The sequence below is a fragment of the Lipophrys pholis genome (genome assembly GCF_963383615.2).
Source record: "Lipophrys pholis genome assembly, chromosome: 21".
NCBI lineage: Eukaryota > Metazoa > Chordata > Actinopteri > Blenniiformes > Blenniidae > Lipophrys > Lipophrys pholis.
In genome coordinates this window covers 6,599,950-6,624,798 of record NC_137649.1, presented here as the reverse complement: position 1 = coordinate 6,624,798, position 24,849 = coordinate 6,599,950, and the positions used below count along the sequence as shown (strand labels likewise).

Genomic DNA, 24,849 nt, shown 5'->3' with positions numbered 1-24,849 from the left:
CATATTCAAATCCACAACATAAAAGTTAGCCATATCTAATCCTAAAAAATGGGTCTTTTGCAGGTTTGTAAGGAGATAATGCCTGAAGTTTTTCCAGGCAGTATAATTGCCGGGTTATGGAAGAAGGCGTACCATTTATGTTTAACAATCGTTGCGGGCCATAGGTGCTCTCATCAGCTAAAGCTGACGAAGCTCTCAGAAGCGGCGCAAAGCTGTATGATATTGTCTTTTCTAATTTAGTCGGCGATTAGTCAATCATACTAACCTACATTCGTTTAAACAAGCGCCTCTCTGGGGGTAGCCTCAACGCTTGAGTGCATTTGTGGTCATTATCATGTTGTGCTTTGGTTTGGTCTTCTCCATAAAGAGACGCCACTATTGATCTGTTTCATTTTTGTTGTCTGGCTGCTGTCACTTAACCACGGTTTCTCGGTGCTGCGTTCGGCAGGGGTTGCCCGTCTGGCCGCCTCCGTAACCGAGTGTGACAGGGTACAAAGTGGTATTGTGTGGGAGTCTTAAACTTTGCGTGAACTTGCGCCACGTCCCCGTGCCATTAGGATGGGATGAAAATCCTCTCAAACACTTAACCCGGGGGTCAGGTAAAGTGAATGCCTCCCAAGTATGCCACTCACAGGATGCTCAGAGGTGTCTGCCTAACCTTTTTGGGGTTTTATTTTTTTATTTTTTTGTGAGTGTGTGAATTTAAAATCAGCTTTTCCAAACTCAAAATTCATGGCAGTACGCTGTCAGTTCCTATTAATGCGAGACCTCACTTTCTGTACATTTAAATTCCAGCTGCATTTGCATCCGTCCGCTTCAAACCGTCTTATATAACCCACAACAGGAGTTATAGGAAAATCATTATTTATTAACATCGTACGGCATCAAAAACAAAAAGAGATTAACTAAAAAAAACAACTAACTGGCGATGGTGAATAGAGACATTGATCCAGTTGAAGGAAACACCCTCTGAAATGCTGAAATTATGTATTGATTTTCCTTCCGTCTTTCGCTCCGATGCCTCTGGATAATTGCCTCTTTGCTGCTGTTACAGCTGAACTGAAGCATCCGGGTGTCTCAGTGTCTCCGGCCTGCTATCTAAACTCCCAAAAGCCAACCCCTCTGACTTTATGGAGCATTACGCGTCTCCAAAATCGGCTGGGACATCAGAGACCTCGAGTGAACTTCAAGTGAAAAATCATTATAGTGAAAGAGTTTGCAGATGAAAATGGGAAGAAAAAAAACTGGGGAAAACATGCCGTCGATAATGTTATTTAGATCTAAACAAACTGTCAAATTCAGAAGTTTGAGCCGCAATACATTAAAAAAATTAAATAAACCAATCCGATATTAAATGAATGTGTATTGTCATTTAGTGGGAGAGATGACGTGTTTCACCTGCTCACTCCAGGGGTCGCCGCAGGTTATCCAGCATCACTTTTATACCACATACTTTTCAGTTGGGGCTCAAATGCTTTGCTCTGGGAACCACAGTGGATTTGAACCAGCGCCTTTTCTGGCCACCAGCTTCCCTTCTTGTCCTCTATGTTGGGGTTGTCAAACACATCTTCAGGGGACACATACAGTCTAATTATATCTTGAGTGGGCCAGACCACAGATATAGTGCCATAATAATCTTCTGAATATGAACTTTAAAGTTTTTCCTTGTTGTGGTGCAGAGTATACGGGATGAAAATGTAAAAAAAAACTACAATTACAACCCAAAATGACTACAATCTCAATATAAAGTACATTTTTATTGAAACCTTCGGGTGCAAAATACAGTGACATGTCAAAAAAAACTGTTGCATTATGTATGTTTATACAAACTCACCCTAACAGCATGGTTAATGCTACTTTGGCCAGATTGGAGACTCTTGTGAGCCAGTTTAATGTTGGCACCAGGGGGGCACTATGGGGGGAGCTTGGGTGTGCTCCTGCTCCCCCTAGGATAGCCAAAGCACCCCATCGCTCCCCCAAAGTGGTTTATTTAGATTTTTTTTGTGTGAAGATTCTAATTTGTTGCCAGGTTAATTAATTAAGACACCAGTAAAACATGCATTTATGTATTGTTTTGAACTGAAAAGCAGTTTAATCTGATTCAGCCAGCCGCTGCTGCCCACGCATTAACCTTTGAAACTTACAACTTCCTGTTATTACGAGTGCATATTTCCTGGTGACTGCGTAACTTACTAATCGTAATGAAACATGGAGAGCCTTTTGCAAAAAAACAAAAGTGACAAAATCACTGATGCCTTCGCTCTAAACAACAACCGACGTATCGTTTTATTATGACATCTCATGGTGAGTGATGATTATTGCCTGTTTGATGTTTGAGATCCGAATTTTGGCTCCTGGTTCTCTCTATGCAGTGTTTATTGATATGTCATTAGATCCCTAGATCCAAATATGTTTCTTTCAGTTGGAGGTTTTGGTGACTGGCAGCAGGAGTTAGTGTCTTTGTGTGTGAGGCCAAAATGAAAACTTGCTGTGTGTTTTGCTTCCTGCCTTTCATCTTTATCCCTTTGGCTAAATAGCTTGCGTATTGTGTCGCAAATATTGTTTTAAATAGCGGAGCTTGTACTGCCAGCGCGCGACTGTTACATGCACGGTGCGCATATTGTCGGTGTTACAGTAGAAAATAAACTAGAGATCCCTAAATTCCCCAGCACCGTCACTGAACGATGGAGCTCCCCCATAGTACAAGCAGACAAAAAACTGTCACTGTTCTGCTTCTGTCTCTATTCATCTGACGTCTTTAAGTTTTCAGAAACTAAAGGAAGAAATGCAGGGTATCATTGTACCACTTCAGGGTGGGAAATCGCTTCTACGCTTCGAACTAAGAGGTTTTGCTATCGAGAAACTGCAGCACTTGTAAAATATATAAATATAAAATAAGCTCTTTCAAAAAGTATATATATTAATATATATATTAATACTGTCAAAAATAACGAATTCATTTAATTAATTCATTTGAAACTTTAACTCATTAAAAAAATTGTACGTAATTAACGCAGTATTGTTTACGTCCGTTTTTTTTTTTTTACTCCCTCACCGGAGCAGCAGCATGTGCAGCGTCTCTGGTCGCAGCACCGTGACAACAGAGCAGCACAATATAAGTGGAATAATATTAAGGTAGAAAGTTTCACTTTAAAAAGTTTTCTGACGGCTGATTGAGAAAGTGAAAGTCATTAGCTTTACTTTGAAAAGCCGAATTTAACGGTAATTCTTCAGCAAAACAGCAGGTTGCCATGTTGGCTGACCAGTAGCCACCAAACTACTAAAACTGGAGGAAGTACTTGCAGGTAAAATATACATTTCTCCTCTTTCTCTCTTTTCCTGACTCTGCTGTGTTGTGTGTGTGTGTGTGTGTGTGTGTGTGTGTGTGTGTGTGTGTGTGTGTGTGTGTGTGTGTGTGTGTGTGTGTGTGTGTGTGTGTGTGTGTGTGTGTGTGTGTGTGTGTGCTGTTTCTCTCTCTCTCTCTGATATTACAGTATATTATTGTCACTTTGTTCATGTAATAAGTTTACAACTTTGTTTCGAGAAATATTCAAATTTTCAAAGTGGTGGTCCTTCACGCGAACAAAACCCAGAGTTATGTTAGATGTTTATTTATTTATTTATGTTTTTATTATTTTGCTGATCTTGGAGAGAAACAGCTTCACTCAAAACTAAAAGGACGTTATAAAAATAGTCTTTGAATTTAAATATAGTCTGTGTGTGTTGAGTCGACATTAATTCTCTGGTGAATAAATACCCATTACAAGCTTCAGTGCGATTAATCGCAAATATATATATTTATATATCAATATAACATAATTATTTTGTTCCATCTTGACTGGACCATAACAATCCATTTTTAAACTGTCTTTTCTGCAAGACATCTGAGAAAGGCTCATATACTGTAACACCTAGAAGTCACTGCACTGGCTTCCTTTTAGTTCATTTCATGTCCACTTTTAAAATGTTGACGCTTGTAATCCAAGTGTCAAACTCCTGTTTATGTCACAGAGCAGCCGAAGCCTCGTTTCTCCAGTAGGACATCGAGCGCAACTGAAAACTGAAGTATATTAAAAACAAAATGACACGTCACTTTTGAGGCCGTGTGATCTACTACATGATGTGAGTACTTTTTAGTTTTGCTTTTATCTAACTGTGTATGTCTGTTTTCATTGTAGAGTTTATTTCAGATTACTGTGAAGCACTTGAAAGGTGAATGAGCTTAAATCCATTTCATTGGTGCTGAGTAGGTTGTAATGGCACAGGAGAAGTGACATTGGCTCTCTTTTCTAGCATTTCCTAAACTGAATTTCTATTCATAAACATTACTTGAATATTAACGTCAGATGTACATTCAGGTTTGCTTCAAGTTTTTTGATTGGTTTTCTCAAAATCGACGATAGAAATTAAAAACACACAGTGTCACTCATCCTTTTTCTTAAAAATCTGACAAATCAGCTCCTTGATGACACATTAAATAGATATAATTATATAATTATTCATTCTACAATAGTCCGCTGTATGTATGAACAAAACCTTGATATTTTGAATTGCGGTGAGGCCTGTGTGTCTGCTCTTTAACTTTGATTCTGGATGTGAAGCCTCAAACTTATGGCTCGTGAAAAGAACAGAAAAGAAAAGAAAAAAAAAGTCTCCGGTTTGACACGCGTCAGCTTTGGTCCCACAAACAGCTTTAATAACCTCGACCTTCCCCCGAGAGGCGACGTGGCCGGTTCACGGACTTCTCTACCTTTTGTGTCCCCGACACCGAGCAAAGTGTTTGACGCTTGTGTTTCAACGCCGAAATGGCTAAATGATTATTTTCCTGGCGGTGGTCTCGTCCTCAGACTGCACTTTTATTCCGTCTCGGTGGTTGACTGCCCTCTGGAAATGGGAGGCATTGAGCGCTCCGTGTGAAATGTCTTTTTTAGGACAATGAGCCTTGTGGGTTTTGGAGTGAGATGAAGACAAAGTGTTGACGGCACTCTTAAATTCTCAAGATCTTAGATAAATGTTTTTGCTTTTTTTAGGTCCACAAATGAACCCTATTCATCTTTTAAAGTTTTTGGAGCGCTGCTGTATCTAGGTCTCATTGTGGCTCATTTAGATAAAAGCTACATGCATTGTTTCCATTATTCTTCTTTTTTTTTTCCCTCTGTACATAAGGTTATATCGTCCTTTAATCTGATTGGAAGCTGCCTCTTTAAAGCTCATCGCTGTTTTCCAAACTGACACACGTCCTGGCAGAATCACAGACTGTACCAAACAAGAGACACGGAAATTGGATTTTTATTTTTATTTTTTTTTAAAGAAAATTATTCAATTCCTTTGATGCGGCATTGTCTCAGTCACGTGAAAAATCAGATGAAGAAAAGAACTGTGGCAAATTGCTCTGTGAATGTATCTGCTGAAACCAATACTGTTTTCTTTGCTTTGCTAATTATTAATTACCCATCTCCATGCATATGTGTTTATTCCTAATTGTATTTGATGGATGAGTGGCAGCTTTGACACCTCATTAGACCAGATTAATTGAACGACACAATATTTATGTCTCGGCAATGACCGGTTATCCTACCATCTATCACCGAGATGATCTCGCTGATTGAAAACCACTGGTCCGTGTAATCCTAATTATTTTGAATTAGAAAAGAATTTATAGCTTCTTGTGGCGTTTTCCTGTGATGATGGCAAATTGGAAACATTAAATGCATAACGAGGGAGAAAATGAGAGGAAGACACAATCAGGGAATTAATGTGGGTGAAAGTCGGGAGACGAAGGGGGGGGAAGGGGAAGGGGAACGCGCGCCTGGTAGACCCGCCGCTTTCCACTGCGCTGCAGACACAGACGCCGTCGTGTTTTCACCAGATTCTGGCATAACATTTGTCTCTTTCTCATAATTCTGTTACGGTAATGCCCACAGGATACCTATTTAGAAGAAGGGTTACTCTTTTTTTTTTTTTTTTCTTTCACATTTAACTAAACCTCTATGTTTTCCAACTCCCCATCCGCTCACTTCCAAACATTGCTTGTGCAAGAACATCTCGATCCATATTCTTTCTTTTTCTTTTTTTTCTTTCTTTCTTTTATTAAAAAGTTGGCTGAGGACTGGAAAAAACATTTCCACTGAACTTCATATAACCCTCCTCTAACTTCTGCAAAAGCTTTGCCCCTCATGGGAGGAGCACAAACTAAAATCCAGCATTTGAGCTCACAGAGAAGCAACAAGGCCCAGAAGAGTGGAGCTTTTACTATCATACAGTATAGGAAAGCCTCAAGGAACAGACTTCTTTCCCAGGTAGTAAGAACTTCCTCAAGCTTATTTTTTCCGACTTTTTAAGTTTCTAACACCATTAGCTGGCTCCCTTGTGGTCTTGAAAGTGGGAGCATTGATTGAATTAAGCTGTTTCCTTCTTTTGACTAGCTTTCATGTGCTAAAATCGGTTGACGCGGCTGCTACACAGACCTACAATATGCACACACAGCACTCGCGCACACACACCCGTGCTTCTATATGTATGCACGGTATCCAGATATGCACATGCAGTACACATCAAGGCACGTATAAATACTATCGGAATCTGAGAAGCCATCTGTAGAAATCTGCTGACCAGAATCGCTCCGTGGGATATACGTGGAGCGTCTTAGAATCTGCTCAGTAATGCCATTTACACCACAGTATTTTAATCAATTTAACTAGCCTCTTTAGATATACTTGGCTCCGGATGCTCTTTTCTAGTTTCAAAAATAGGACAAATGGTCTTTTGGAATCAGCTGGGGAGAAGTTTAATCTCATTGAATGGAGCCAAAGCCAGACGTTTAGCTCCACACAGTGTAGAATACAAGATTATACCAGCCTGATATAGCCCTTCCACCACCCGTTTATTTTTATCCTCTATTAAGGCAGCGATATCCTTAAAGGCTGCCAAAATTATCCTGTAAAAATGCTGACTGGGAAATATGAAAGGTTCCAGGCGGGTCTAGTAAGCAATCTGTGCGCATGGTGGAGCAATGTGACTGCTGTGCTTGCTATACCAACAGGGGTGACCCCAGTTGGATGGAGAGGTGAGACTAAATGAAAGTCATCCCTGGATCTTAGGGGAGCCGAGGATGGAATACCAAGCCTCTCTTCACAATGAGATTTTACTGCCAATGAATTCTGCTTTACATAAACAATAATTTTTTTTAACTCGATGAGTTCTCAGCCTCTAAAATATTGTTCAGACGGCGTTTTTTTTACAGCAGCTCGCCCTCTACTGAGGCGTCCGGATCCCCCTCCCACCCGTTGGAATAATTCACACCCAAACCGCCGCTTTTAATGTGGATTCAGGACAAACTGAGAGGATAATTTCCCATCAAAGGCGCTCTGAATCATTTGAAACAGTTTTGGAGCGGAGTTAACTGTTCCTCAGAGTGAAGCTGGTTATTGAAGAGTTACTAGTGCCCTGTGGGTGTAATGAGATGTTGAAGTCGGTACAAACCCGACCGGCTGCTGCGTGACATGAATTCTTTCCCAGGTTTTTTGGTTAGAGGCTTGCCGAAGAACATGTCTTTTTTTTTTTTTTTTTTTATTGGTGCTGCACATTGAAAACAATCACAGTTATCTCTCTTTATGTGTGTGTGTGTGAGTGAGTGTACGTGTGTGTGTGTGTGTGTTATTTGGTGAGTCTAAGGGCAAAACCTGTGATATTTAAATACGTGTAAACAAAGCTACAAGTTACTGAAATCTCCGGCCAAAGTGTAGATTTGGAAAAACGCTGGGTGCTTCCTTAACCTCGTGACGTCAGCCGTGACGAACAACTACAAATTTCTGAAAATGGAAGACAAAAAGCTCATTTCTACCACTTTCCCCTGGCCTCATGGCCGCCACTTAAACACTTCTGGGGGTTAAGGAAAAGTGGATAGGAAAGGAGGTAGGAGGGATTATTTGGATGCACCCTCTGTCTTTCCGTTTGCATGTAGACACTCAGGTGGAGACAGAGTTTAATGTCACAGTTTGTGCCAGAAGCATCAGGTTTTTATTAAGGTTTGCGTCAATGAAAATTTCTTTGAAAACCACCTGGAGTGAAACATTTTATTTTTGAAAATCGAGAGGGGCAAATATGTTGTTTTTTTTGGGTAAATATTCCTTGAAGTTGGTTTTGATTTAAATGTGTGTTATTGTCTTTGTAAATGGACTTCACTTATAAAGCGCTTTACATAGTTCATCACATTCACCCATTTACTCAGACACATGGCTGCAGCCATGCAAGGCGCTGTCACTCCAATGGGAGCAGTGTGGTGTTTAGTGTCTTTCCCAAGGACACTTTGGCTTTTAGTGGAGATGGGAATCGAACCTGCAACCCTCCGATTGGGCCACGCTGCCCCCTCGTCTTTATGGACTGATGACTTCAATGAAGCCATATGCTATGCAACTGTCTTGGTGCACTCTTCTTTTATTCTGTTGACCAGTTCATCTTTCTCTTTAGTCAGACTCAACGACTTATTTTTTCTCCCGCTACTTGCAGTACTGTGCAACCTTACCTTCGTGTATATTGCAGACACTTTAAATGTGTAAATAGTTTTAAAAACAATTAAATGAATGATACGTGTTTAATGTAAAGGCAATGCAAAGCATTATTCATACACATAACAAATGCAGAAAATTACAATAAGATAATAGAAATTAATCAAGATATTAAGATAATAAAAGCGGATTTAAAAGGCAACGCAGTTAAACATATAAAATAGTGAAAAACGAGAGTGATTACACTTAATCTGAGTAGTTTTGTGACATAATTTGATTAGATGCTGACTCTCCTATATTTAAGACATAAAAAAGTGTTATGTCCTTTAAAATCAAGAATGCGTCCCCGACCCCCCAAACACTGGTCTCAAAGACGCGCTTCTGTTTGTCTACATGTTCGCTTCTGTTTGTGTGGATTGTGTTTATAAAATGCTTGTTGTATTGCAGCTTTTCTAATATCTGTGTGCTCCAGTGTTCAGTCCGGCCGGTGGAGATCGCGTAAAGTTACCCGCTTTCCTCGGCTCGCCGTTTCCTCTCCGCGGTGTCGACGCAGCAGGCCTGCTACGTACGCACAAGCGTCATAAAGCTGTGAAAAGCTGACGCCACGAGGCCTCTTTTTTTTTTGCCAGCTGCCATATTGGAATGAACTTGAGATGAATGTATTGATCCCGTTCCTGGATGGCAATGACACAACCCACAGCTTTGCTTTAAAGGTGACTCTGTCCAGACCCTCCTGTGTTATGCAGTTGACGTAGTCGCGCCGCGGAGGGTTCGAGTGGTGTCAAGGAGCTATTTAAAATTGGAGCATGAGGGGTACAATTGATTTTGGGTATATTTGATGTGATTAAACATGGTGGGGACCCTTGGCTGTTGCTGGAATCACAATCGTGACTCTGACTTTAGCAGAGATGCAATGCAGGTTAGAGAAATGTCCTCAAGATAATATATGCCATTTGGTGATTGCCTTTAACCAAAGTGACTCCTCGTGAGTGAAAACATTTTAATAATGGACCGAGCAGCGAAAACAACTCTGCTAGTGTTGGTACAACGTGACAAATACTTATGAGTTCATATGAGTTTATACTACGAGGCAGCTTCACATTGAATATTAGCTAGTATTCGTATTATCATGTTCTCAGAAAGCAGGAACGTTACGAACGCAGTTTTGCCTATTGCTTATCGTTTGTGAAATGAAACCATTTTTCCTGCTCCAATCAGTAATATGAGAACTAACCACACACGTATCTCACGTGGCGAAGCAGAGCCGCACGGTCACTCAGAGTACCACAGTTTACCTTTTCCCCTCGCTCCTCATGTGAGGCCGGCGCTTCCAATCAAGGCATCGGAGTCCCGCTATACAAGCCTCTGATTAACACCGCTGCTCGAGCAGTTTTGTTTTTAACTGTCCACAGCTAAATGAGAAATTAAGAGGCAAGAGATAGAGGCTAATAGCATTTATTAACCCAGCGTGAGCGGGCCGCGGGGCGACAGCGGTCCTCCACCGGCACTGTCTGGTCCTGGCGTCTCCGCCAGCGCGGCCCAGAGAGGGGAGTGGAACATAATAAAACCCAACAAATGCACCCAGCTGATTAATGCAGCCCTGTGGCTATAGTAATTATCCCTCTCCACACTCCGCCAGCGGACGAGCCAAACAAGTGTGTGGCAGCGAGGATGAAACATGAACACAAATGATGGATCTGCGGGACTGGCGTGTGCGGTCAGTGAGCTTCGTGCGAGCAGATAGATGAAGACGCAGGTTTGCGGTTGACAGTTGACAAACTAAAGCCTTTTTTACTTGCACTTTTAACATTTTGTTCTCTGTTTGACATTTGGTCTGATGTTCAAAGTCCATTCCTGTTGAGATAAATCTAAATCAGATTTTTACATTTGATTTCGGAGTTAACTCTGAAATGATCAGTTGCAATGTAATTCTCCCAAACCGCTTCACTTTAGCATGTTTTACACTGAAGGACGCAGCAGTTCATTCGGTTAAAATCACAGATCACAGTTTTCATAAACCTGCATTTTGATGTTTTTCATTCACGATTCTTATTAACTGAAAGTAATTTGATTAAAACAGATGTTGATTGATGTTAATACTATCAGTTCATCAACTCGATTTCAAAGTGGAATTAGAACTTTACGACTACAGATGCACAATAAGAAATGAAAAATAATCTGTGTTTAATAATGAGAAATAAAAAATTATTCCAAGTATTACTGACTGAATAATAGTGGGTTGAAAGAAATCTGAGCTGATAAGTATTTTCTATAACCCAATATTTTAGTTTTAACTGAAACTTATATTGTTGTTTGTTTTTGCAGTTATATTATTTGATTAAGTCAAGTTTAATCTCACTCACTATATCTTAACCTTTGTTGTCTTCAGGTGTTTGTTGTCAATAAGCTCTCAGCATCTGTCATGAGCAACTCAGCTTTATTTCTAGAGCGCTTTATAAACAACCACAGCTGAACCAAAGTCATGTACATAAATAGGCATAGAAATCTAAAAACGTGAGGTGCAAACAGTGAAAATCATTAGAATTCTATCAAAACAAAAGCAGAATGGAAATACTGGTAATTGTTATTATGTCATGATGCATATTTACAACCATTGGTTCCATCTAAAAACTGCATTTATTACGATGGTTGTTGTGACTGTCCTTCAGAAATTAAACTGTTGGTTGTTGGAAGTTCACACAGAGCGGTCGAGTCTGAAAGCAAAAAGTTGCTGCTGATCCAACATGAGGTCAGATCAGATTTAAATGACTAGTTTGCTCAAGAGTCCAGTTTATTTACATGCAACTGGTTTGAAAGAGACCGTGTCCCTTTACTGTGCTCCAACTACTGCATACAATACTTTCTTCTTCTTTTTCTCAGTAACAAGTCACAGATGAAACGGACAGTTTATTATTTCGGTTCGTTCTTTAATCTTCTATAAATGTCATTTATTTAGTTTAAACAAACCCTTTTTACAGGTCAGGAGTTTTCTACTAAATTAAACCAGAGACACTGATGATAGGAAATACATCACAGGACATTAGAAAGTATATTACACCCTCTCTAAATGAAGTAGTTCGTTCCCGGACTGCTCTGATCTGCTTAAAGAGACCAATGTGTTGATCATGGAGCTGAAAATCTGCTTTTGCTTAAACACAGACTTCATGATTGGATTAGTTTCTTCGTTTGGCGATAGCGTGATGGTGGGATTACAGACTGGGCGCTCAATAGATTTCCTGTCAGACGCCACGAAGCCCGGTGTCCCCGCCATGTGTGAGCTGGCTTGGTTAGAGGGAGGGCGGCAGATGAGACTTGGCTTTGCACAAGCGACGTCAGACATCGAACACAATCAAACAACTCTGTGAAGCTTCACATCCACTGTGGAAAAATTACATGTTTGATTAAAACCAAGTTGGCTCCGTTTAAAAAAAAAATGTTTTTGTTCGGACGTTTGCATATAATTTAATCTGGAAAATGGAGGGGGAAAAAAGGAGACGTACTCATTTATTGAATTACCATCCGCTCCATAATCCAGCATTAATGTGAAATCATACATGTCGTCTGAGCGTCGGTTCCTTTTCTGACTTTTCTCTCCGCCTCATTAAAAACATAAACATATCCCCTCTATTGATTATGTCTGGATGTCTTAATCAGATCAGCTGGAATATCCAGGTTTTCCTCCACAGGAAAGCACGTCAAATGCCAAAATATTGATCAAAATTGTAATTGAGAATGCACAGCTCCTTTATTAAAGCGATCGGCCTTTGCTCCTGTGACTCTGATACGGACTGACATGAAAAGAAAATGTTCAAATTTCTAATTCCTTTTTATTTAAAAGACGGTGGGGAAACAGAGTCTGTCCTGAGGCTTCTGGCGACACGGCAGCGCTGTGATCAATAAGAGCGTGTGATGGGTTTTGCATCGATCAGGAAAATGTGGGTTGATGAAGTGGGTTGGAGGGTGGGGTAAGTGGGTGAGTGGCGGGGCCATGGGTCCCCTCCGATGCCGCGTTGCACGGACGCGGTAAAGAGCCACTCCGAACTTCTTGGCTGTCGCCGTCATTATCATTCCTGCTGTGGTCATTATCGCCCTCCGTTTCTTCCATCCCGCGCCTGTCAGGATTGGTAGATCCCCTCTCTTCACAGTGTGATTGGTGAAATGCTGTGGGAAGCAGCTGTCATTACTTTAAAGGAGGGCAGGCGGTGGAAAGCCAGATCCACAGTGGAGAGGATAAAAGACTAAAGGGAACAGTTTAGCTCCATAAGCTTGGCACTGAGCCCTTTAAAGCACCGTAAACAAACCTGCTTAAATCGCCCTCAGACGGGTTGCTGCTGCTTCTGCGGGTTATCAGTTGCTCCTATTCACTTTTTCTTTGCTTCAGCAGTTTGTAAACACAGCTGTGACTCCAGATTTTATATACCTATTGCTTCATCTTATTTATATTTGGGTCAGTTTAGTTGGGCTGATCTATCTGTTGTTAGGTCTATCTATTTGTCTTGTCTGTCACTCTTGTCTTTTTGGGGGGTCTGTGTGGAGTCTGTGTTTTTGCAGCGCTCCCTTGTGAATGGACACCGGCTGGCTCCCCCGGCTCCTCTCGGTAATCTCTCATCCCCATTGGCCACTCCCAGGACGGCCCTCCGGAAACCTGGAGCCAGTAGCGCGGCTCCAAACGCAGCAGGTCACTCCCACTTCCTCCTAAAGAGCCTCCTCGTCTTCAATGGAGACTCAATCCCCTCTCTGACTTACTCAGCCTGAGTGCGCTCTCACCGCTGCCACTCTCCATCTATCTGTCCCCTCATCTTTTATTCTCTCTTTCTCGATCCATCACTTCCAGCGTCTTTGCCGCTCTTCCTTCCCCTTCTTCACTCTCACATCACACTTACTTCCTCTTGTTTTCTCCACCTCAGGCTCCTTTATCCTCCTCTTTTTCTCTCTTCTTTCTTTTCTCTCTCCATCCCGAGTCTGAGCGTGCAGCACCTGTGCAGACTGGAGTTTGTTGGGCCGAGGGAGAAGATTTTTTTTTTCTTTCCAAAATATATATATAGACAGAGAGAGTCATTGTGTGCGTGTGAGTGAGTGTGTGTGTCTTTGTGTGTGTGTGCGTGTTTGAAAAGAGGAGGGAGGGGAGGCAACACCCAGGAACACCTGACCAACATTTTGTGAAGATATGTGGAGATTTAGGAACTGATCTCCTCCAGCAGCTGTTTGTTACTCTGTTTTTTTTTTTTTTGTTTTTTTTTTTGTTTTTGTTTTTTAATTACTGCAACACCTGGAATGCTTAACGTGGACTGATGGATGTTTCCGAACTGTGCATCCCCGACCCTCTCTGCTACCACAACCAGTAGGTGCTTCTCTTTACACACTCTTCTGCTTTCAACTTCTCTTTTAGTTGGCGGGACGTCAGTTTTATTGCTTTGCTTTTTTTTTTATTAATTTCTAATTTAAAAAAAGTAATATATCTACTTTTGAAGGATAAAATACTACCGCGCATGAAGTTTTAAAAGCCGAAGGCGTCCCTGTCCAGCATGCGGGACAAGCTGAGTTGAGCAGTGCCCGGTGACGCTGGAGTAGCCTGCAGGGAGTGCAGAGCAGACGGTTTGCCTTACAGCTGTCTAGTCCCACATCAGGATCCCGGGATTAACCTCAACCGCAACGACGAGCCAGGGGCAGATTAATGCAGACGATATCCAGACGACTATTCCCTGACTGCAGCCGCTGTCCCACACAAAAGTCAGCTGTGGCGGTGTGACTGTGCTGTCGCGCGGTTGGAGGAGTGTATGTGAGGGCAGCAGTAACTCTGCCTGCATTTTAGATAAAAGCTTCATTTGCCTGCCCCCGTGACATCATGATGAAATTGTATTGATAAAAAAAAGGTTTGATCATCTTCAAAATTGGTACTAAATGTAAGGGAAACTTTTCACAGATAATTGGTCTTTAAAGATTTACTTAATAAACACGGATTAAACTGCTTTTATTTATTTGTTTGCGTTTTAATTTTAAAGTAACTCAAAGTCAGAGAAACTCTCAGATCTCAGGAATAACCAGCTCCACTCCTTGCATGTCTTGAAAGACGCTTTTCTTCTAACCAAATATGACTGGAGTGGGGGATCCTCTTATTGTTAAGCTGTAGATGGGATTGGAATGGTTTAACCTGCTTAGCACTTTTTGCAGGACTGCAGCCAGATATAATTCAAACTTTACAAGACGCAAAGTAAAACACTCCTCTGCCAGACCTGACGAACAAGTGTAATCTTCCTGGGTGAAGTTTAAACTGTAAGAAAAACTGCCACTTTAGAAAAATAGAAATTGTCTTGGGGGTGGGGGGGGGGGGGGGGGGGGGGGGGGGGTAAAGTGCAAGTGTGAAATCCCATCATCCTCTCTTTGTTTAGCAATAGAAAAGATTAAACTATTTAGCTCTTCGAGGAAGCCTCTTTTATTAGGAGTCAGTTTGATAATCTCATTAGGCAATTTGTCATTTCTATGAAATTGCACTCTTTTAAAAGAAACATATAATTACATTTTTTTTTTTAAAAAGAGTATATTCAAATGGTTTTGGCCATGCAGTCAAAAGAGCAGGACACTTCAATATAAACACTGCAAATATTTGTAAAGAATTCTACAGAAAAAAATAATATGGATACTGTGCTGCTGAAACTGGATCATTTTAAAATATTTTTCAAGTGAAAGGCAGAAAACATGTGCTAAATAAATCATGTATTGTCTTTAAAGCTTCTGGCATTAATGTCATTATTCCTATACAGATTGTAATGTAGTTTAGTTTGAAAATAAAGACTAACCTTTTTGTCTGCGCGCACCAATAAAATGAAATGCTTGAATTGTAAAATAATAGATTCATTTGAACATTAAGGACATTTCTAAAAACAAATTTGAATATTAAAAAGTCCAATTCAGCTGTACAATGCAATTAACCTGTCATGACCCTGGATCGGATTTGTGTATGTGTGTGTGTGTGTGTGTGTGTGTGTGTGTGTGTGTGTGTGTGTGTGTGTGTGTGTGTGTGTGTGTGTGTGTGTGTGTGTGTGTGTGTGTGTGTGTGTGTGTGTGTGTGTGATGGTACGCTGGCTACACACACTCTTACACACCGTGGACACAAATACTGTGTACATTGATATAAATCTCTGAAATTGTCTGTGAGGTCACGTTTGATTGAGGCAGCACTTTTTATGGCACGCCATCATTACCCAGCATTACTCGAGAAAAAAAACCCACAAATCTTTGTACACATGTTGCATTAACGCAAATTCACACTGATTATAAAGATGCGTGTTGGATTATTGTTTCAACTTCTGATGATGTCAAATTTGCTTTCATTACATTTCGTCACCGTAAACTGAAGGTAATATGTAACATGCACTACGTGTGATATATACTTAATTCCCTTGACCTTTTAGCACTACTTAACACAATGTCTCATATTTTACCAACTGGAAGTAAAATGCACAGTACTTGCTTGTACATTCGCCAGCTGTAAATCTGGGCCATTACTATCCTGTTAGGTTTGGCTTTGCAGAATGCTATTAACCCTTCAATGACTTTTCACCTGACAACCAACCTGCTGGATTGAAGGTGACAGTTGTCGTGTGTAACTGTTGCACTGCAAAAAAAAAAAAAAAAAAAGAAATATCTGTGACCAAAACAGCCCTATAATATATCACATATAAACATTTTAAAATGCTCACTGCAGAACTGTTTTGGTTTTTCTTGAATATCATTTTAATTTAAATGAACATGCGCTCACTGTTTGATGTAAAGTTCAATAAACTGTATTAGCTGCTCATAAATCATAAATCTCACTCCTTTCGCTTGTAAAACAAGCTCACTATCTGTTACGTTTAAAAACACAATTTTCACAATTGTACCATTCTAAAGTTTAAATATCTAGTTAGATCAGATAAATCACATCACACGTTTGTGTTTTCTTTTTTTTTTTTTTCTCCGTCCACCTGCTGTTCCCATACGTGCCCTTCACAAACAAGCAATCAGGAATGCATCGGCGGTCAAATGTATACATGCACGCGCACGTGCACACGTGTGCACCCACATACAGATTAAACCAAAGAATCACACGCTGACCTGAGATCTAATTTTAGTCGCACCATACAAGGGACCACCTGACTGTGTCTGTTATCATGAAGTGCATCTGCATTTATCACATGCATGGTCAATATCATCTCGGTAGGGTATGTTTTCATTTGTCGTGTACATTAATATTTACTTGAGTTCATTAGGAAAAATCATTCACGTTTTAAAAATCCTTTTTTTTTTTTATCTTAGTCTATAGAAATTATTTTTAAAAAATTCCAGGAAACTTAAGTTGTTCAGCCTTGAACAAAAAAAATGTGTTTACTATTCTTGTAGATGCCTTGGAAGTGAAAAAGGAATCGCAGGATGTAACACAAAATGATAATGACACTCGCAAAAGCAACACGCTGCATTCGAATCTGGCTTCATTAGATTACAGTAAAGTTATTCCTGATCATAAATGGTCGCCTCTTCACCTCCTCCCTGTGTTCTGCCAAAGCATTTTCATTTATCTCATGAATAATATATTGAATTTTAATGTTTACGTGTTGATAACGTCAGTGGAAAGTGATACGTCCTGTCTGAGAGTATACATAGTTACTTAAAAAAAATAAAATTATAATAAACAACCAACAGCCTCCAGCCACCGTTCCACACGGACATTGGCACGATCACAGTTATGAAGTGAAAATGGTCAAAACTTTGCATGGCCACTGTAAATCTTTCCCAGCGTTGTTGCTGGTTGGGCCTGTTGGACCAGAAGCAGTGATGAGGGAGCCAGAAGAATGCTGAGTCCATTGACGGATGGAGGCGGCAGGTGGTGGGAAACTCCTGCGATTTGTTCGTGCCGTGTGACTTTCCTTTCACCGCCGGCAGCTTTGAGCTTTCACGAAGTTGACTACAAAAAAAAATAAAAAATGGCTCGAGATCAAAACGATTGTCAACATCTTTCTCCTGACCGTCATGTTTATTAATGGCGGTGGCCGCTCCAGACGATGATGCTACACCCCGACTCTATTGCTTCCGTGTGACGATACAAGTGGAGGAATAACTTCATTACATGTCATGACCCCCCCCCCCCCCCCACCCACCCCCCCCCCCCCCTCTTTCTTCCTTGATATAGATATATCCTCTGGGCAGCCTGTCAAGGACTCTGAATACATCAGAATGTAAATGGACGCTTTCTTGCAGCCGCTGTTCAATCAAAACATGAATGTGTCTTTCATGTGTGAGCAGCAGAGGGGACTTCTTAGAAGGAGTTTGTTTTATTGATCAAATAAAATTAACACACACACACACACACACACACGGAGAGAAGAAGCAGTTTGTCTAATCATGGTGCGAGGGTCAGCCGACATGTTTAATTTAATGGCCCTCATCGTAGCTTCACCAGGTCTCACATTGTGAACTTAATTCCTCTTCACCACGTTAATTTGCATTGTGTCAATTGACCGGAGCGCTTACTGTATCAGCTTGAGTCTCACTTGAAATTCAGCCCATGCCCTAATACCATTAGGCAAATGCAAAGTTGTGTCATTTACACATTTGGGAGAGAGAGAGAGAAAAAAAAAAAAAAAAGAGGATTGGGCTATGGTGAGAAGTTTGTGCGGGGGGGGGGTTGAGAGAAAAGCCAATTTGTGCCGAACAAGTCTCGCTTGTGATTATCAGTGGATGTTATTACTGTGGAGAAGCAGACGTTTGAAGGTTATGTTTCTGGGCAGTAATTGAAATGCAAAATAACATTAGGATCGATGGCCATCTCTGTTTATTTATGAAATCAATATCGTAACTGTCCCTCATGAGTCCTCCTCTGATTCCCAATGACGGCTTAAGTCTCCGCTCGTTTATTCTTTTCTCCCCCGTAACCTCCTTCTTCTGTCTCTTTTTAAAAGGCAGTTAGGGGTGTGTTTGACTTTGCAGAGAGCAATTTCCTAGAGGTGGTGGCTGTGTATGTAGATGGGGGGGGGGGGGGGGGGGGGGGGGGGGGGGGGGGGGGGTTGATACTCCAGGTAAGGAGACATCATCCATGTGGGAAATCTATGCAATCTCTCCTCGTGGCAGTGACATTGAAGAGGCCATATGCTGGAAGTTCTGCGTGGTGATGGGAGCATATAGAGGCTGCAGAGGTAAATTGGTGGAGTATAAATGTAGAACCTGGGCTGACTTATTCAGGGGAAGAAACTTGGATTTCTGAAAATAAACTTTTACCGCACAGATCAGATTATTTCTGAAGGTTTTATTGATGTTCCAAAACCGTCAGCTCTTTGTCGGCAGGGCCTGAAAAAGCTGCATTTTGACAGAAGGAAAAGTTGCCTTGGATCCTGGTGATACAAAGAACGGACACACACATAAGAAATAACATGAAAAACAATTTGCGGAACAAACTGTTCCTTACAAGTAAAGAGCTAAATTATGTTTCCAATTCAAGTTTCTATTCATATGCACATTAGAAAAACATGAACAATGAGATTCTTTTTCCTCTGCTGTCCACAGAGAATGCCAGCTGTGAAATAGAATTTTTCGGGCATTAAATAACTTTACCATAGATAGTTATCTAGATTTTAGGTGTACTATTCAAATGTGTGTGCAAATTTAAAGCACACAGCTGTTGTTATGCCAGAAATATTTATATGTTAACGGTATTTTAACCACTGTATCTTTGGGGGGAAAAAAACACTTTATTCGCAAGAACACATTAATAATATGCATTTGAATTTAAGCGCACACTCGTTTTTGACGACCTTCATTCGTGCCGGCACATGTTGTTGTTACTACTTAACACTTGGACGACATGCGCTCGCCCATTTTCGCACTCGCGTGACCATTCATTTCTCAGACAACCCGGCCACGGACTAACAGTGTAATCTATGTGTCAGGCAGGAAGGGGCACTCAGTTTAAAGCTGATAGAGTTTGCCCCAAACAAGGACAGCCTATCATAGAAAGATTAATGAACTAATTTCATGCATGGCTCCTTGCCTCTGTCCTTCTGTGCTTCCATGTTCGCCTGTGTGTTCAGCACCATGATTTACGCCGGGTTCCTTGCTACAAGCTTAACCCCAAGCTTAACAATAATATTTCCCCTCTGTGGGAAAATACATAGCAAAATATAGAGAATCGCATGTATAACCCTTCACTCAAGACAAGGACAGCATGAGGTCATTGTGCAGTTTTTCGGTGAATATGTGTTTCATTTCATTTATATTTTGGACCTGCTTTGATTTATTTAAAAAATGTTTTGCCTATCTGTGTGTGTGTGTGTCTGTGTGTATATATATATATATCTCCTTAATGGGGAAGAGGTGGATGGATTCGGTATTTGCTTGAGGAAGCTGGGGATCTGCAGCACTGCCAGCATGAGGAGGACATGCCAAAATGCACACACAAACATTTGAGATTTTAAGCTGCTCGGTTGGAGCGGTTTCTCACCCGTCACTTGGCCCCTGAACCAGAAGCCCCCACCCCCACCCACCCCCCCCCCCGCAGCATAACCCCCCCCCCCCCCAGAAACAACAACACAGGGGCCAGAGATCTGAGCGTGCGCCGTGTTACCATCATGTGAACCGTTTTGACCAGACGCTGTCATTCCTTCAGCGCGGCGGACGGCCTGAAACCTGTTCGTCTGCTGCTCTGAGGCGTCCATTGTGGGACCGTCTGGGCCTCTCAGAGCAGCAGAAGACAGAGAAGGCAGGTGACCTTCACGTCTGTCTGATGAGTCGAGCTTGTCTGCTCGGTTTGTACCATTTTTCTGCGCGGCGAAGCAAACACTACCCCTTTAGATGTTAGGCGCTTTGAGTGAGTGAGTGAGTGTGTGTGTGTGTGTGTGTGTGTGTGTGTGTGTGTGTGTGTGTGTGTGTGTGTGTGTGTGTGTGTGTGTGTGTGTGTGTGTGTGTGTGTGTGTGTGTGTGTGTGTGTGTGTGTGTGTGTGTGTGTGTGTGTGTGTGTGTGTGTGTGTGTTGCCAAGGGAGTGGGACAGGTTGAGGAGAGTCAGGCGGTGCTTAGAAAACCCTGTCTCTTTATAATAAGAGGGGAAAAACCAAATTATGAAACTATGAGGCTATTTCTGTCGGCGCGAATTGGCGGTTCGTGCCATTATTTCATTTCGACAGATTTGAAAGGACCCATTAGAAATTTCCATTAAACCTAACAAAAAACATCTCCCCAGCGTTGCTGTGTGCTAAGTGTGGAATGAACTACTTTTTACATACGCCACAATGTACTATCCCATAGGGAATCCCCCTATCTAGCTGCGATGATGTATTAACTGTTACCACGCCGCTCTCTCCAATTCCCTCAGATGGGAGAAAATATACCTTCCAATTGACTGTGGCTGCATGCTGATTGCTAACAAGATTTACCGTGAGCCCTGTGAATCTTTTATAAACCACAATAGCCTCAGAATGAAGACTAACATGATGTTGTATCTCTCCATCTTGCACTATGTTAACAGTCCTGACTGATTAAAAATGCATAAGGAATGTCTGGGACCCGTAAGAAGAGGGTTTATTTTTTCATGCCTCATCTGGAACAGGAAGGAAGCAGAGGATCAATAGATCTGATCTGGGCCCAGGGGTAGAGGCTATCTCCTCCTCCTCCACCTTCTCCTCCTCCTCCGCCTCCTACTACCCGTTAGCAGTTAAAAGAGAGGTTTGGTGTCATCAGGGCCAGATGACTTCATGACTTCATTCATGTGCACAAAGAACAAATAACCACAGCAGTGATTTGTTTTCTTTAATCAAAACATAACCAGCTTTAACTCTCTGTGAGTTTCAGACATTCCCAACACGGTTTTCCCGCATTTCATCATGTCATACAAGCATGTGGCGGAAGTTGTGCAAGATCAACACCCACTGTGACAGACAGAGGCAGCAGTTTTAAGGCAGACCCAGACCTCATTTCACGCCTTGTTTCTGACAATGTTCTGACAATGTTCTGCAAGCGCAGCAACAAACTGTCTCAAAGAGGAATGAGGCTTCAACTGTGGTGCTTGGATATTGTGGCGTACCATCAAAATGTAAACAAATCTTCACCTTACCTTTACTTTAAAACTGAATAGAAATGTATTTTTTACACTTCCAATACTTTTCTTTCATTTCCACCTCTGGATCTTTTTGGACGAGGGAATTTAATCCCAGGTCAGTGCCTCTTCAGTCAGCCAACTGTAACCCGGCACCGACCACTGGCAAAATAACCGGGACTATTGATTGGGTCATGTATTACCCATGATCCTCCATATGCTGAGTGTAACACCTCTCTTTGTCCATTAACAGCCTTCTGAAGTTTCATTCATTCATTTACTTCTGGCAGCCGACCAACTGTAGGCATTGTTTGCAAGATGTATGGCGCATCTGTTGACATGGTCGTTAGTTACCATTTTGCCTGAGAGGAATAAGCCACCGCAGTATATCACTTGGCATTCCAGCACATTAATGGTTGTGTCTGTAACATAATCTATCAAACTCAGATGAGCCGGCTGATGAATTTCTCACAGGACGATCAGGAGACGATGGCAGAAAGCAACATTTGGTGCATTAGGGGTTCATTGATGTTTGCTTCCTTGCGTTGTTTTGCAGAGAATCGCACCTTCTTTGCGTATACGTTTCCATTTACTGTCCGTTCACTAACACGCTGACCTCCCTTCGGCTCTTTTCCATCCAGGTTGCTGACAAGAATGCCCTCTGAGGACCGGCACCTGTCCTCCAGCTGTGGTTCCTACGTCAAAACCGAGCCCTCCAGTCCGTCCTCCTCACTCGTAGACACCGGCAGCCACCACAGTCCCAGCGGCAACTCCGACGCCAGCGGCGGCTACATCAACGGTGGCAGCGGGCGCTCGCACGCCCTGGACTCTCCGCCGATGTTCAACCCGGGAATGCTGGGAGGCGGCAGCGCCTGCTTACGCCGCTACGAGGAGTGCGCCGGTGGCTTGGTGGATGACTCGCCCATCAAATGCGAGTACATGCTCAACGCCATCCCGAAGAGGCTGTGCCTGGTGTGTGGCGACATCGCCTCGGGGTACCACTACGGGGTGGCCTCCTGTGAGGCCTGCAAAGCCTTTTTCAAAAGAACAATACAAGGTACCTGCTCATTTCTTTTTCTTTTATTTTTTTGACTCGTCCCGGCTGCTCTATGTCAGTTTTTTCTGTGTAGATTCTCTGAAATTAGAGAAAAATTTTCATATTTCTCTAATTTCATAGCTGTTAAACACTCAAACATCTGCAAAGTGACGAGAAGCCGCATTTAGAAAAAAAAAAAAAAAAAGCACATCTTTTTACCAGTCTTGTGTTTTTATCTTTCACCACACATTGTTTTTACTGCACATTGTGATTTCATTAATCCATCTTTATTAGCTTCATAATGACAGTTGTAGCAGCCTGTAAAACAGGTTGACCAGATGAGGGATTCATTGTTATGTGCACAATGTGTTTATCGGAGCTGTAATCCAACCCTCTGCTCTTATGGGACTAATACGATGTAGTGATTACGAGTGTCTACAGCAGGCATTAGGCCCAGACTGTAAATCTGCTCGGGGGTTGTGATTTTTTGATGTCTTTGCATGTGAATCATACATCTGGCACTGACTCTGCCATGTGTGGGATCGACTCCAGAATAATCACTTGGACAGAGATGATGCATCCCAAACAGCGATGAAGGTTTTTGACTTTTATGTGCTGTTTTTTTTGTTTGTGTCTGGACACATGTCGTCGGCTCAGTGAGGCCACAGGTAGACAAAAAAAAATAAAAAAATCTGGTGAGCTTAAACCCAGAATATCTTAACAATCGTTTATGTTGCTGCTGTGTTAAGAGGACTTCAGCCTTTTTATTCAAAATAAGGATTTTTCTCTTAGCTATGATGTCCAGACCATTTGTGACGCAGTAAATTCCCAAAACTACATTAAGCAGGTAGAAAGTGCTTTGTGTTCATGTACTCCTCGCTGTGGTACTTTTGCAGTATAAACAATATGTCACGCATTTGCAACATGAGCTTCTCAGTACAGCCAAAAACACACCGTAATATTAAAGATCTGCCAGATATCCTAGAAAAAAGGGGGAAGGGTGGAAAAAAGTACTCATTCCATATATGGTGACATTTCTCCAGCCTCAGAAAAATAAACAAGTCCAGTCAGTCAATTTTTAAAATCTAATGTTGGCACCAGTTTGAAGGATCCCTGTGTGTGACTTTGTGTTGCCTTGCCGTATCCCTTCTCTTCTTCTTCTTTTTCTTCTTCTTCTTCCTGCTTTCGCTCTCCTCTTTGGAGGACAGGCCTGTAATGAGCCTAATCTGTCCGTCATTCGTCCCGAGCCGCGGGAGTTTCAGTCAATAACAATCAGTGTTGGGTGACTGTAATTAAGAGCCAGGCATTTCATTGGGAAAGAGTCAAAGAAGGAGGGTGGGGAGGTGTGGATCTGTACGTTGCCCCCGGGCCCCTCCAGCCCAAGAGAGAGAAGATGATGTGGTGGGAGGGGGTAATTAGAAGCTCAGGCACGTGTTGTCAGGGCAATAACAAGAAGAAGGGGAGAGAGAACGAGAGACACTGAGGAGTCCTCTAAATAAAAGGCAGCGGGACAGGGGATGTGGTCATTCACAGAAAGGAGAAGCCACTTTAATGGAATGGTAATCAGGGAGGGGGGTCCCGGCCCCGGTAAAGGAGGAGGACAAGGAGAGGTCCGGCTTGAGTGGAGATGAGTGCGTGGATAATAGCATGGCATAATAATATATCAAAATTTAGAGGGAAAATAAGAGAGGTTAAGGAAGGATATTAGAGTGGTTGAAATGTCCTTTGAGGAATAAAGGTGGACACAAGACCTGATTAACTAAGAGGCTGCGCCGACAGTGAGCTTTTAGAGGCAGCCAATTTCAGTCTATTGTGGACCCCCACAGCAACCCCCAACCACACATACACACACACACACACACACACACACACACACACACACACACACAAACAAACTAAAGACACACACACTCTCACACACAAGCTACTGTGTCCTGGTATGTTGTTTAACAGTTGTTGAAATAACAAAACAATAATCTCAAATTTAATTCATAGCCATGATCTTTTTCACTTTTTGAAAATGGTCTCAACAGAACTGCACTGTGTTCACTGTATGATGCAACTTGATATTTCACGGCCCGTACGGTTCCACATCTTGGAACATCGATTGCCGGATGGTGGTGTTGGGCTCCGATATGATTTATGCATTATAGGAGTAAAAGAAGTGTTTTGTCCCACTGCTGGAACATTTGATGGCGCTTCAGAGGCTACAAATTGTTCGAGTTGTGCATTAATACACAGGACATCT

At 41.9% G+C, this 24,849-nt stretch overlaps 1 protein-coding gene across 3 annotated transcripts in view; it reads left to right on the top strand.

Annotated features, from left to right (window-relative positions):
• Positions 1–2,178: 2,178 nt before the first annotated feature.
• Positions 2,179–24,849, top strand: part of esrrgb (estrogen-related receptor gamma b) — a 46,393-nt gene continuing 23,722 nt past the window's right edge. Inside the window, exons 1-2 of one of the 3 annotated variants that reach the window (XM_080490800.1) lie at positions 2,179–2,304; positions 22,207–22,622. In XM_080490800.1, coding sequence (XP_080346926.1) covers positions 22,220–22,622 — 403 coding nt within the window. In that variant the 5' untranslated portion in view covers positions 2,179–2,304; positions 22,207–22,219. Of the gene's footprint in view, positions 2,305–6,169; positions 6,300–13,234; positions 13,849–22,206; positions 22,623–24,849 lie in introns of those variants that run through there. The other 2 variants (XM_080490799.1, XM_080490798.1) reach the window with 2 other exon arrangements.